The sequence below is a fragment of the Odontomachus brunneus genome, unplaced genomic scaffold (genome assembly GCF_010583005.1).
Source record: "Odontomachus brunneus isolate Ranch 3 - 2012 unplaced genomic scaffold, Obru_v1 Obru_scaffold_064, whole genome shotgun sequence".
NCBI lineage: Eukaryota > Metazoa > Arthropoda > Insecta > Hymenoptera > Formicidae > Odontomachus > Odontomachus brunneus.
In genome coordinates this window covers 949,190-965,132 of record NW_022639514.1, presented here as the reverse complement: position 1 = coordinate 965,132, position 15,943 = coordinate 949,190, and the positions used below count along the sequence as shown (strand labels likewise).

The 15,943-nt window shown below is 31.0% G+C and overlaps 1 protein-coding gene across 5 annotated transcripts in view; it reads left to right on the top strand.

Annotated features, from left to right (window-relative positions):
- LOC116846444 (bestrophin-4-like) overlaps nt 1-15,098 on the top strand; it is a 29,250-nt gene extending 14,152 nt beyond the window's left edge. For 3 of the 5 annotated variants that reach the window (XM_032820252.1, XM_032820253.1, XM_032820250.1), the window contains 4 exons: nt 9,635-9,946; nt 10,031-10,182; nt 13,289-13,429; nt 14,174-14,738. In XM_032820252.1, the coding sequence (XP_032676143.1) occupies nt 9,635-9,946; nt 10,031-10,182; nt 13,289-13,429; nt 14,174-14,738 (1,170 nt within the window). Of the gene's footprint in view, nt 1-9,634; nt 9,947-10,030; nt 10,183-13,288; nt 13,430-14,173 lie in introns of all 5 variants that reach the window. The other 2 variants (XM_032820249.1, XM_032820254.1) reach the window with 1 other exon arrangement.
- Nucleotides 15,099-15,943: the final 845 nt, after the last annotated feature.

The following is a 15,943-nucleotide window of genomic DNA, read 5'->3' as shown; positions in this document are numbered from 1 at the left end:
ATATATATATATATATATATATATATATATATATATATATATATATATATATATATATATATATGATATTTAGTTATCATACAATTGGTTAACTATTGGTTATATATAACTTAATATATAACTTAATATATATATATATATATGTATATATATATATAAGTAAATATAAATAGTTAATTTAAAGATTGATTACCTCTCTGCAAAAATTTGTCCAATTAATTAACACTTTTTTCACTCAACTCTAACTCATTACATAAAAAAGAGTGACGTAGTGGCTTCATTGTCAAAAAATACGCAATAAAACGACAAATCTTGTCATATCCATATGAACTTTTGAGAAAACCAGGTGTTATTTAACATACTTATTTTAAAATTGCATGTTAGTCGTTGTCGTTTTCGTCCACGCACAGTTTTATAACGTTTATTAGTGCATTGTAGAATAAAGTTTTGATATACACTTGTATAAGTTTTCATATTTGAGACATTGGATATTTTCACTTGTACATGTTTTCATATTTGAGACATTGGATATTTTCACGAGTAACTTGTTTATATATAAGATACTGCGTTAGAGCATTAAAATCATGAGTTAAGTGCAAAAATTCGTGTATAATAAATACATTATATTATTAATGTAATACACTATTAATCGTATTAATATATGAAATACAGTAAGAAGTTCATACCTCGAAGAACTAAATGAGACTGCGAGATAATTCATAGGTATAGAAAGTAATAAACACTAGAGACAATGAGTACTGTAAGCATTCATAAGAAATATTGAAATATAAACACAAGATAGTATCAACGCGAAGCAAAGGTTACATTTTCTCGTGCTTATAATCCGAAAGAAAATCTACAATTTCTAGGTATAGCTTCCGGAATGGAGCCGTGTCTTGAATCTGCGATGTGCCGACGTTTCGAAAGTTTACAATTATTTCGTTCCATACATATGTTTTTGACTTTGCATGCAAAATCACAAGAGACTACTGAAGTATGTAGCACATATATATCGTACTTTGGCTCATTAACAATACATATAATATCCAAAAATCACAATACATTTTTCGAAATTCTTTTATAAATAACTTTTTAACAAACAACGAGCGACGGCTGAAACTCCGAGTTTCACTTCTACTTTGAGCCTGTAAATATTGTAGAAATATAAGACTTATAGGATTAATGAAGGATATCTTCAGATATAGATATTATGCTCTTTTAATACTACAAATTGACAGTTATTTCCGCTTCTACCAAGTTTCAGATTTGAAGGAGGACTTGTTGGGATCCTCTAAAACGGCTACAAGTCCTATTCTTATAAAACTCTAGAACGGTTGTAGGTCCTACCCTGACAGCACAAAAATTTTTACAAAGCATTTATAAGATTTATTTAAATATTTTTTTTTCTTTTCCTGAATTATTCTTAAATTTTCCACTCTCTCTCTTTATTGTTTCATATGCTACACTTAATTCAAGTTTAAATTGTACTTCGAAAATTTGCTTACCATTGCTGGGATTTGAAACTGAGACCTTTAAGTTTTTGAGTCGTTTACCTTACCTACTGCGCCAACTGTCACTTTGAATGAAAAGTGCTTCGTATTGTATACATGCGCTGTTTTGTATTATATGTATATCCATGTACGAAAACAATTTATTTAAAAGAAGAGGATAGATCCTTTTAAATGTAAAAAGTATGTAAAAAGTATATTTAAAAAATATTTACTTTTAAAGTAAGTAAAATATAAATAAATTACTTTGTAAATTTAAATAAATTGTTTTCTGATAATAAAAGAAACTTTAATTTAAAACACAAAAAAAGATACTTTTAGAAAAAAAAAATTTTTTTTCTAAAATTAGAAAATAATTTATTTAGATTAATAAAATAATTTACTAGTATTTCATTTACTTTTAAAACAAACAAATATTTATTTAAACACAGTTTTTACATTTAAAAAATATCCTTTTCTTCTTGTGTGCGTAAAGAAATAATTTGTTTATTCTTATATATAGATATTTTAAATGAAAGAAATTATTTTTTATCTAGAAATTTATAATTTTACATTTTACAAATTTAAACACATATTACCTTATATTTATTACATAGCTCAGAGAATTCAAAAAGAATTCAGTCGTATGTCACCAATTTTGAGTTCATTTTTAGATGCAAAAGGAATTCTTTTCACTGAACTGAATTCTGAAGAATTTTTTGTATCTGAAAATGAACTCAGAATTGGTAAATTAATATGACTGAATTCTTTTTTAATTCTTTTTTAATTCTCTGTGCTACCTAGGATATTTTCTAAAATCTAACAAGTATTTTTTTAAGTTAAAAAATTATATTTAACAAAATATATTTCTTTAATTTAAAGAATTTTTTCCAGTATACATTACCAATTTAAATTTCGATTTTCTTATTTCTTTATTAATTTAATAATTATAAACAATTATATTTATTTTTTTTATGTATAATATTTACATAAATATTTATAAAATATTACTACACATATTTATTTTTTGTTTACCATAGATATTGTATAAAATATTTAGTCTATATTTTAATCATATTTTAAATAAGGATTTTGATTCTTTTACCTTTATGTACATAAAATATTTATATAATATTTTTAAAAAATAATTTGAAATAAATATTTATAAATCTTTATCATAAATATTGTGTGCTGTGTGGGTATGCTTTAAGCGTTTCCCGAAAAAATATTAAAAATTTATTAAAAAGAGTTTAAAAGTTTTAGGATATTTTATTCTACTTCTTTTTTTGGTTAATGGGCATATATAAATGTTATCGACTTCAATATAGATACATACTCATATTAAAGATTCTATTGGAATAGCTATAAAGTTATTAGTTTTATGACATTTCTGCAAAAAGAAACTTATGTCCGCTACATTATTATTACTTCGAACAATGAATACATTGTCATTCGCAATTTTCTGTATAACCACATGTTTTTTTGTTGACATCAACAGATCTGTTTGTTGCACTTTTGATGCATAGTTTTAATAAATTGAATATCTCCAAAGTACATTTAATTCTCATTATTTACGTACAACACAACAGAAGATTTCGTCTATAAATTGACTTTGTATATTTGCAACACATATAAATACCTATTTTTCACATAACAATTTTGGAACATTGCTCTGGAAGATCCAAGCATTTTTGTTTGTTAATATTTCAGGCAAAAATTAGTATTTTTTAATCCCTTTTTTTGTAACATCAAAATCTACTTGAACGGACTATATAAGTTTCATTGTAGAATCATATTATTTATATTAATTTAAATTATTTAATATTAAATTTTTTCACATATTTTCTACTAGTAATAAAATTCAACGCACTAAATTATAGGAAGAATATGTCAAGTAATTGAATAATAAAAATAATAAAAATAAAAACATAATAAAAATATTTATGTATTTTTTATTAGGCTGTTTAATATTCAATTACTTGATATGCTCTTTCTATAATTTAGTGCGTTAAATTTTATTACTCTAGTAGAAAATATATAAAATAATTTAATATTAAGTAATATTTTCTGAAAATATTTATAGCACAAAATCTGATGCCATTCAAGATATATGGTAATCTATTATTATAATTAACACTATTTGTATTATTACATTACCCATTTTATAACATATAATATAATACACTTTATATTATAATGTAGGATTAATCCTAAGTTATTATTTTGAATCTCTGACGAGATCCGAGAAAAGTTAATTTCTTAGCCAAAATTTTTTGTTAATTTCGTAGGCAAAAATTTTTTATATTAATATTTAGAACTCTTTTTCTATTTATGATTCTCCAATGAAACTTATATAGTCCGTTCAAGTAGACTTTGATGTTTCGATTACAAAAAAAAGGGATTAAAAAATATTAATTTTTGGCTGAAATATTAACAAACAAAAATGCTTGGATCTTCCAAACCAATGTTTCAAAATTGTTACGTGAAAAATAGGTATTTATATGTGACGCAAATATACAAAGTCGATTTACAGACGAAATCTTCTGTTGTGTTGTACGTAAATAATGAGAATCAAATGTACTTTGGAGAAATTCAATATTTTATTAAAACTCTGCATCAAAAGTGTAACGAACAGATCTGTCGATGTCAACAAAAAAACATTATGCGATTATACAGAAAATTGCGACTGACAATGTATTCATTGTTCGAAGTAATAATAATATAGCGGACATAAGTTCCTTTTTGCAGAAATGTCATAAAACTAATAACTTTATAGTTAGTCCAATAGAGTCTTTAATATGAGTATGTACCCAAGTAGAAATCGTATACGTTTCGCCAGTACAAAAAAATGGCCCGATACTGGGTCAATATCGAAAAACGAATGTCCGATTTTAGTACTGGCTCAGTATTGGGCCTAATATAAAAAAGCTGTATTATTAGTACTGGCTCCGCACTAAGGTTAAGTACTAAATAATCGTACCGTACGTATACTGGGGCGTTACCGAAAAGTGTTTGTCGTTTTCGGTACTGGCCCGATACTAGTATTAAAAAAGCTGTATTATTGGTACTGACCCTGTTCGTAGAATCAGTACTGGATACCCAAGTAAGAGTCGTATACAATCTGCCAATAAAGGATATTGGGCTAGTATTGTGCCGGTACCGAAAAACGGACGGTACCAATGTCCTTTATGGGAAAACGGAAGAGGTCACTAACATAAAACCTAGATAGCTCAGTGGTAAGAACACTTGCCTAACAAGCGGAAGACTAAAGCTCGATTCCAGCCATCGCCCTGAAGATTTTTTCCTCACATGACTATTAAAAATAGACCTGTACAGGTACGAGGGCGACAGCCCCCCTCGGCTATGATTTAATCTTTCTTTCCATACTATATAGTTGTGATATTAACAATTGTATAAATAATAAAAATTAACTAGGAATCGATACTGGCCCAGTACTGGGAGTAGATACTTCCCCAGTGCTAAGAATCAATACTTTTTTTATACTGGTATAATACTGATTTTCGGTACTGACAGTACTGTTTTCCAATACCTTTTCTATCATTCCAGTATCACACCAATACTAAACCCGTACTGGCATCTAGTACTATGCCAGTAATATTTACCATAAATCGGTATTGGGCCAATAGTACTTTGATGCCAGTAGTAAATTCCTACTTGGGTGTCTATACTGAAATCAATAACATTTATGTATGCCCATTAATAAAATAAAGAAGTAGAATAAAATATTCTAAAACTACTTTTAACCTACTTTTTAAACTAATCTTTTTTTAATAAAATATCCTTTAGTATATATTTTGCATCATCGTTAGCAATATTACGATAAAACTTGTAGCATAAGGAATATTAAAAGAACCATTAATATTGCGAAGTTTATAGTAGACTTAAAAATCTCGCTGCATAACTTCGCCTCCCGCGTTATAAGGCTTAATATAGGTTTTCATATCACTATAAGATTAATACAACCCAAAAACGTCGTTAATAGCGCTATGATAGAACTCGTAGCAACAGGAGTATTAAAGAATATATTAGCACTGCGAGACTTATAATAGACTTGAAATTTCGACTCGCGGGACCTTCTGAAAGTTACTCAAGAGGGTGACCTCTATCATATATATAAAGGTCAAGGTTATAAGTGCCGCGTCCGTTTTTGTAAAGGTTTACCAAAAAAAGAAATGATAGTATTATTTTACTGAAATTAGCTCAAGGAGGTTATAAAGTTCAGTGTCGCGCGCGTACTCTTTTAGTGACGCGCGCATCAAGGACACCACTCGTAAACTTGCTATCTATTAAACAAAATTGCATTTTTATGCATTAATTTCATTATCTAAATAATAAATGTTAATTTGAGATAAAGTTTGGATGCATATAAATACGTACGCAATATATATTACAAATACGAAAAATATTATTTTCTTATTAATGTTTCATTTGTGCATCAGTTGATCTAATAAAGATGCACAGATAATATACATGTATATATATATATACACACACACACACACACACACATAAATACATACATACATACAATCTGACAATTACATATACTTATTTCATATAAGTATTAGGTTATAAACTAAACAAAAAATTCCTCTACCATTTTGTGAACAATTATGTAAAATTTTTAGTTATTAATTAAAGAAGATTGACGAATGATCGCGCGTGGTACTGTAAGTGGAGCGCTATAGATGTAGTATCTCTAGATTGCGCTAATCAACACTTCTCGCACATCACTCATTGAGTCTATCACTGCTCAACGCTCAACGCTCGCCTAAAAGAATCAGACTAGCGATTATCGATTGACAATTGGTTTTCAACTAATTAAAGCAAAGTAGCTACTGATTGTGTTGCTCTGATTAGTTAAACACTAATCGTCAATTGCTAATTGTCAATCAACAATCGCTATGTCATTTAATTTCTCCTTAACACAATGTTATTCTATTCGGACATTACTCTATTTGAACGATGATAGATTAGGAATGAAAGGAAAACGTTAATTAACGCGATCCAGACAGCACTTCAGTTACAGTATCACACGCGATCATTTTTTTTATTAATAATTAATTAATAATTATTAATAATTAATTAATAATTAAAATTTGATTAATTAATTAATTAATTAATTAATAATTAAAATTTTAACGTGGTTCTTCACAAAATGGTAGATAAACTTTTTGTTTAGGTTAAATCTTATTTACATACACCAAATGAATATATTGGGAGTGTGCATTAATTTTAAAAGATTTTCAAGAAATGGCGTAACCTAGTATGTCCTCCTCCTTCTATGGTGGATCCCCCATGACACATTGCGTCCAAGCACCCGGGGGCTGCCAAAAAATTGGTGTCGACCCAGGGGCTTATTTGTATTGTTTGCATCGGATGAGAAGGGGCAACGGTGGAGACGGGCATACATGGACAGCAGGTCTTAAAGAATAGCAACCTTTAACTTTGAGAGACTGACAGCTGTACCATTTGGTACAGTAACATTGTTTCTCTCTGTAGTCGCCGTGCGCTCGGGATCGCGCCAGAGATGTCGCTTCCGAACGGCATCTCTGAGCGTTATCTAGGAAGAGGAGAGTGTCGTGAGCGTGGAGCGTCAGGTAGCTCAGTGGTTTAGAGCAGTCGTCCGGCAAGCGAAAGACTCGGGTTCGAGTCCCGGCCTAGCAGGACCGCGCTCTCGATATTTTTCTCTCTCTGGAACGAAAAAGATACGCAGATCTCGAACGCACGGCGTCCCGCCGCCACGTAGTATGCCCTCTTCCTTCTATGTACTATATCGCATCGGGCCATATTATTGCTACCTTCATGTCAAAGCACTATCATATGGCTTTAGTTTTCAGTTTATGTGTCATTTTTAGTTTATGTGTCATTTTGCTAAAGTGTAAACAACATTGTTTTTTTAGCGTTGAATATGTCGAATTTTGTGCCAACAATTTGCGGGAAGCTTAGTTTTTTACTTCCATTTGAAGAAAAGTGTTGCTGAAAGTTAACAAATGCTGTTGGAAGCTTATGGTGATTATCCATCAATTTCAACATGTAAGTACTGGTTTCGACGCTATAAAAAAGGTGATTTCGACGCGAAAGACAAGGAACGTTCAGGCTAGCCGAAAAAGTTTGAAGATAAGGAAGTGGAAGCTTTATTCAATCACGACCCCAGTCAAACGCAAGAAGAACTTGCAGAATCATTAAATGTTGATCGATCAACGATTTCTAGACGTTTGAAGGCCATTGGAATGATTCAAAAGCAAGGAAATTGGGTGCCGTACGAGTTGAAGCCGAGGGACGTCGAAAGGCGCAAAATGACCTATGAATTACTAGATTTGAGGCTTTCACGGCCATTGATACAATGTCTAGATATAGCTTCCGGAATGGAGCCGTGTCTTGAATCAGCGATATGCCGACGTTTCGCAAACGTTGCAGTTTGCATCATCAGGGCTGAGAACTCTGATACTATCTGATAGTATCAGAGTTCTCAGCCCTGATGATGCAAACTGCAACGTTTGCGAAACGTCGGCATATCGCTGATTCAAGACACGGTTCCATTCCGGAAGCTATATCTAGACATTGACCTATGAATTGTTGCTTCAAAAACACAGAAGAAAAAGTTTTTTGCATTGTATCGTGACGGGTGATGAAAAATAGATACGCTACGATAATCCCAAGCGCAAAAAATCATGGTGCAGGCCAGGTGAACCATCAACATCGACGGCAAAACCGAATATTCATGGCGCCAAGCTCATGCTCTGTATTTGGTGGAATCAGTTGGGTCTATTATGAGCTGCTCCAACTCAACGAAACACTGGGGAACGCTACCAACAATAATTGATGCAATTGAGTCGAAGCAAAAACGGCCAGATTATGCGAAAAGACACGACAAAGTGATTTTCCAGCACGACAACGCTCGGCCATATGTTGCGAAACCGGTCAAGGAAACGTTAGAAGCGCTTAACTGGGATGTCCTATCACACCCACCGTATTCTCCAGATATTGCTCCTTCCGATTACTACCTATTTCGATCGATGATTCATGGCCTGTCTGAGCGCTTCCATTCTTATGAGGATATCAAAAAATGGGTCGATTCGTGAATAGTCTCGAAAGATGTATCGTTTTTTCGACGTGGAATCCACCTATTACCAGAAAGATGGGAAAAAGTAGTAACTAGCGATGGAAAATATTTTAAATGATCAATTTGTAACCATTTTTTCACAATAAAGCCGTATTTTTACTAAAAAATCCCTTAAAATTAATGCACACTCTCAATATGTATCATCAAACAATATATCTTATACATTTATAAATGCCTAAATACGTATATATGTATATATATATATATATTTCGAGTATTATAAACTTTCCACCACTGTTCCACCATTTTTCAAACAAAATAGTCAATAATTCTAATTTAATGATAATAATGATTTTAAATTTATATGATGTCGGTATATTAGTCTTTAATATTATAGTAGCTTTTCATTAAAACTTTTAGAGAGAAGCAAGAAGGGAGAGTATTTAAAATAAAGAATTAAAAAGAATTATAAAAAATTAAAAATATAATTTGAAAATAGTACGCGAACCTTAAGGAACACTATAAAAAGTATCAACTTTAGTTTCAAATATCTCAACTTTCGAATAATTAATCTTTTTCTAATTGCACAAGATAATATTTTAATTTATTTTACGTAATACAAGTAATAATAAATACAAATATCAAATATCAATAAATTACGAATAAACTCGTTTTGCCTTATGATCTCCTTAATAATTTAGTGAAATTAGAAACGGAACACTGTGGTTTATACAAGAATTAAAATGTTATTTTTACTCTAAGAGCATATTTTGCCAACAACATTTGCATTCAACCATCTACGATTAATTAATTTTTTTTCTAAACAATACAAAATATAATTAAATGGATAATAAAATTTCCTCTTCCACAAGAAAAACAGCTAATACAGAGTGATACTTTAAGGAAAATATTATCTCAACAAACATAATGACATCAAATGATATTTAATGACTTATTATTGATGTTAGAGATGTCATTGTTATATCATTTGACGTCATCATGTTTGCTGAAATAACATTTTCTTCGTTAAGATTAATGATAACTATTTCAATGATTGCAGGAATTCAATGATTTTCGAACAAAGTGTGGACTTTTGTGGAGCTACGACTGGGTGTCAATCCCTTTAGTATATACCCAAGTGGTGACACTCGCTACATACAGCTTCTTCGCGGTTGCTTTAGTTGGCCGACAATACATCGACGGCCATGAAAAGCAATTCCAATTGAAGATAGACAAGTACTTGCCCATCTTCACGATCTTGCAGTTTTTCTTTTTTATGGGATTATTGAAGGTAGCCGAGCAACTGATAAATCCTTTCGGCGACGATGACGAGGACTTTGAACTCAACTGGCTAATTGATCGTCACGTCAAGGTGGGAACAATTAAAACAATTTCAAATAATTGAGGTGAATTCTAAAATGCAATATTTATATGTACACTTGTGTATAATCGCCAGGTTTCGTATCTCGGAGTGGACACGCTAATGAATCGTTGTCCACCACTCGTTAAAGACATCTATTACGATTCTGAGAATTTGAACTTACCTTATACAGAAGCAGCAGCAGCTTATAAGAAAAAGACGTATCGCGGTAGCGTGGCGAACATGACGTTAGTATTTTATACAAGTATATAATAATACGAAACGTTAGAGTTACAAAGGAGCTCGAGTTCATAATTTATAAGATTCAATTCTGCACATCAAATCGTCAAAGTAGACTTCACGAATTATGGATTTTAAAAATAATTTCATTTTTTAAAAGTATGTCTTCCAGATAAATCAAGTTAGATGTAAATCGTTTGCAACAAACCTTAACGGAAAAAACAGATTTGCTGCCACGATTGAAAACCTTATTAACATAAGAAACCTATGACTATAATATAAGAGAGACAGGGGCTATATGACCTTAGCAATATGTTGCTTATATATATATATATATATATATATATATATATATATATATATATATATATATATATATCTTTTTTTTTATTTTTTAGTATTTATCTTAAAAGGAATAGTGAGTACAAAATCGCGAAATAATTCTTCTAGAATATAAATACTTTTTCCTAAGTTTCTTTAAAATCGGTATAATAAGAAATAGAAAAAAACTGATTTGGTAATAACAAAATAAATTTTCGAACCTCTCGAAATTAATATCCTTTATCGTGACTGATGGAACATTACATTATGACAATTAAACGATATGTTGCTAGCTAAAATAAAATGTCTTGCAAGTGTATGATTAATGTTTTTAGTAATAAATACAATTTTCATTTATAAAATAATTGAAATGAAGTATATAGACACACAAGGTAAAATTGGCTCATAATTAAGGACCTACAGAAGAACTGTTGAGACCTCTCACGAAAACTTTAGATATACTCTAGATAGAAATCATTAATCAGGATACATATTTTATATGTGGCTTGCGCTACTGGCAACTGAACCCGATATCAGGGCAAAGTGGCTATGTTGCTGCAAGTTCATATTTTTACAAAACAAAATATACGATTAACAGTGACGCACATTAATACATATAAAAAAAGATTGCCTCCATTATGTTTATACGGTTATTTACAACAATTAGTTGAGAAGTTATAACTTCAAAATTCTAAAATAAAATAAAGCATCTAACCCCGGTCTCTCTCTCTCTCTCTCTCTCTCTCTCTCTCTCTCTCTCTCTCTCTCTCTCCCTTCCTCCCGCCCTTTCCCTCTCTCTTTCTTCCCTCCTTACGGGCAACTGATTCGTTACGTTGCGTAAATTAAGGGGACTAGAACGGTTTTAAATCTTCAAAAAATCGATTTTTTGTTTTTTACATAATCGTTTAGTACAACTCTATAAGAACATTTTGGCGCAAAAAGAATCACGATATTCGAAAAATTGAGTTCAGAAGAGCGAAAAATGTGAGGCGGCACGCGACCGGTGGAGCGCGCGCGATCATATAGTGTAAGAAATGTAGATATTGTTTATTTAAAACAAACTAATAAACAGTAATAACGGTTCGAAAACTTAGAAATAATAATATCGGAAACAAAAGCTATAAGTGTGTGGAGGTCACTGCTAACAAATATAAGAGTAACAACAAAGGAGACGAGAACGGTCGGTCGGTAGTAGAAGTAGTCGGTCGTTTATTTTTCAAAACAGCATTTTCCGCTCCTTTTGCCATGATAACTCAAGAACGGCTGAAGATATCGACTTGATCTTTTTTTTTAATTAAAGATAAAGACGTAGATTGAACCAAAGTTTGCTTATAAAAATTAATTTTTTAATACCATTTTAACAACATATAACTTGAATTTTTAGACATTTTTGGTTTTTTGTCCGCTATTTCTATGTCCTCTAATTTTTTAGATTTTTAGTTCCATTCCAGTTTAATCTATAGAGGGAAATCATATCTACAAAATAACGCCTTGCATTAAAAAATTCCAACTTGTTTTCCCGGAATCGTGGCAAAACCGCAAAAATAACGTTTTTTATTTTAACAATATCTCACTCAATTATTAATATTTTTTTAACTTTTACCGCTTATTGTATTCCTAAAAATATGTATAAAAACTAAAAAAAAATAAACATTATATTTCTATATTCGTTCATCGACAATCGAATTTCATTCGAATTTCACTCAATTTTCGGAAGATGAAACCGTTCTAGTCCTCTTAAATCCCAAGTAGAACAAAAAATTATAATGACATCAAAAGGATCAAATTATAGTTGTGAGTTTTTCATTATTTGCTCATCATTTTGACACCATTTTGACGTCATTTTTATTCTACTTGATTTTTTATTCTACTTGAAATAAAGTTATATTAGCTTTATGATTGTATCTAATAAATTTTCGTGTTATAACACAACAGACTTGTTAGTAAGACGATTTTCTATCATAATCAATGAAAAATCTAGCTTAATATATGCAACTAACTGCATTTTACTGTTGTATCAAAGAAATTTGACACATTAAGGGATTTCATTACAGCTAAATAATTAGTTACTCCATCAATAGAAGTTAGCTAAAGTAATAATGTTCATTGAAATATGTGGAGTATTTACTCTGCAATTATTCAAATAATAATAAAATACTATAAATGTAATAGAAATAGTAATAATAAAATACTAATAAATACTAATAAATGTAAATGTATACACACCTCTAAAGATTGTATATAGTTTATATTAATATATATTATATATATATGCAATTATAATATATGCAATTATTAATATAAAAAGTAAAACAAATTGTGTAGCGCATAATCATATATTTCTCATTACGAACACTTGCATATATAGGCTTAATGAGAATACATTTTTTTCGTAAAACGAACAAAAATATTTCTTTGTTATTTATTGATTTATTTCAGGTGCGTTATTTGTTTGATAAAATTAATGATGTTGTTTCGCAAACTTTAATTAGCTTGAAATACAAAAGGATTTATTGCAGTAACTAAGAAAATATCAACTAAAATAAGTTTACCCTGTAAGCAGATTGACAATTGCTTCCGCGAATAATTTCCTTATTGTAAACTAGTAAATCTGCTTAATTATAATGTTTAATTTTTCCTAACAAACTACAGATTTACTGAATCAGCTAAATCTTTTTTCTTTGTACCAAATTTTTCTTGTAGAAATTAAAAACCTCGTACGTCATACGTCGAAATCTTACATAAAAGAAAATGATACAATAAATTCTAACATTGATTTTTATGGCATTTTAGGGTACCTGAGGAAAAACAAATGATGTTTTTACCTGGTATTTTGGAGGAGGAGGAGGAGGAAGGAGGGAAAGGAATTACGACCCCTCGCACTTCCACTGCGAGTTTATCAAACCCGAACGAGAGTCCAGTGAACGAAAAGCGGTAAAGTTACAATTAGGGCAATTATCGATGTATTCTACTAATCACTGTTACCTAATAACAGTATTGTCATTTAAATGACTATGTGTCATGATTTCTTTAAGTTTCGATTACATATTTAAATGTTTCTCATCTCTTCATGGAATTATAAACAGAAAGCATATTTATTAAAATTTATTAAGTCAGTTAAAAAATTCGGTTTCATTTTTTAAAAAATACTATGACAATATTTCATTTTAAACCCTTTAGAGCACAGTGATTTCACCGTAAGTTCATCTATTAGAACCAAATCATAACTTCAGGCATAGTGATCTCGCAACAAAACCACCGCCCAGCCTGTGTATAGTGATGGAAATATTTTGTTGCACAGTGATTGCACGGTAAAATTACTCCTATTCTATAAAAAATAAGAAAATAAAAAAAATTAATTTCAAAAGAAATGATCGCTTGAGTTGTCATTTTAGTCATGTGGCATGAATATTTTATTAGAATCCGAATTTTTAGTGTCCTGTGCTTCAAAAGGTTAAGATAATATTATGACAATATTTTAATTTATAATTTTAGTAGATTTTTTTATATAAAAAAAGGTAAAATCTGCCTGTATTATATATTTAGTGCCTGTATTATATATTTAGTGATTTCTCCTTTTTAACCAATTATCTTTTTGCAATCCCAGAATCATTCTTTTGAGGCAGGAAAGAGCACCACGAGACGAGAGCTCTATTAAATTATACTCGTTTGTTTTAGCCAGATCAGCGGGTCCCCTTCAACGCCTAGGAAGGTGGCTCGCAATTGTTCTGAAACGGTTGTGCAGCTGGATGGTCAAGAACAGCCGACTGAAGTCGAACAGCCACGCGTTCTAGCCGAGGCTGTCAGCAGATTTTCCTCGCTGGCGAAGAATCCGACGTCACGCTTCGAGCCCAGGAAGTCTTTCTTCCCTGTCCTTACGAAACCGTCCAGACCGGTAACGCGACCTTGGCCGAGCACGACGAATATTTCACATTCTGTTCAACAGTCGCCTTTTACACCGACTATTATCGAGACCGACAACCCATGGGCTAAAGATTCTAGCCGTCCATATCCAATGGAAGGTTCTGAAGAACAACGATCCAGCGTATCGTCGCAGGACCAAACGAACCAGGAGGGTGTCATAAATACGGCTTTCTCAAGCGATAGGATAAAAGACATGCCAGGTAATCGTGATCGCGGCGATACGGTGGAGAGGTTCTCCTTAGAACCTGGTCCTGCGTACCAGTGCACAGTGGGCTGGAAACCCACCATTTCTGCGAAAATGCGAAGACTCAGTAACTGATCCCTGGACAGAAGCGTTTGTGCTTTAAGAGCATCAAAAGATTTCATCAGAGTGGAAAACGATAGACTCGTATATAGGCATAGAAATCCTGTAAAAAAAATTAACAACATACCTACTACGGGAACGAGTTAGATCAGAAGCTCGTCGAATCATAGTAAAAGATTTCTTAAAAGAACAGGTGAAAGCGATGCATTAGAATTGATCCTCATCACTTGAAAAAGGACAGTTTTAAATTGTAAAATAATATATACCACGTATGGATTTCCGTTTATATATTTTACGATATACAGGGTATAGCAAAAGTACCGGAACGGCAAAATAACTCGACGGGGGAGCATTTTAGAGAAAAATATTTCTAATAAAAGTTGTAAGGCTTAAAAAGTCGCATTTAATGACAGTAGTTATTTGACCTAAGATGACGTCGCCAAGGTCAGGACAAGGTCAACTTTGCTTTTTTAGATAGAAATACATATTTTTTATTACGGCATTTTATTCTACGTGAAAAAGCAAACAACTTTTGTTTGAAAAAATTTTTTATACGACCTCTATTTTCTAAGATATTTACGTAAATATCTACAAAATTATTGGTTTCAATAATTTTTTACTTGAATTCTATCAACTTTACCGAAAAATATTAAGAGATAAAAATTGCTTATTTTGTTTTCAAAGAGCTCTGAGAATTTTTTCAGAATTTTGTGTTAACTTTTTAGTACTTCAAAAAAATGCAGTACTAAAAAATTAATATAAAATTCTGAAAAAATTCTCAGAGCTCTATGAGAACAAAATAAATAATTTTTATCTCTTGATATTTTTCGGTAAAGTTGATAGAATTCAAGTAAAAAATTATTGAAACCAATAATTTTGTAGATATTTACGTAAATATCTTAAAAAATAGAGGTCGTATAAAAAATTTTTTCAAGCAAAAGTTGTTTGCTTTTTCACGTAAAATAAAATGCCGTAATAAAAAATATGTATTTCTATTTAAAAAAGCAAAGTTGACCTTGTCCTGACCTTGGCGACGTCATCTAAGGTCAAATAACTACTGTCATTAAATGCAACTTTTTAAGCCTTACAACTTTTATTCGAAACATTTTTCTCTAAAATGCTCCCTCGCCGAGTTATCTTGCCGTTCCGGTACTTTTGCTATACCCTGTATGTATCGTCGAACACGAATAATGATATCCGAAGAACACGATTTATTTTAA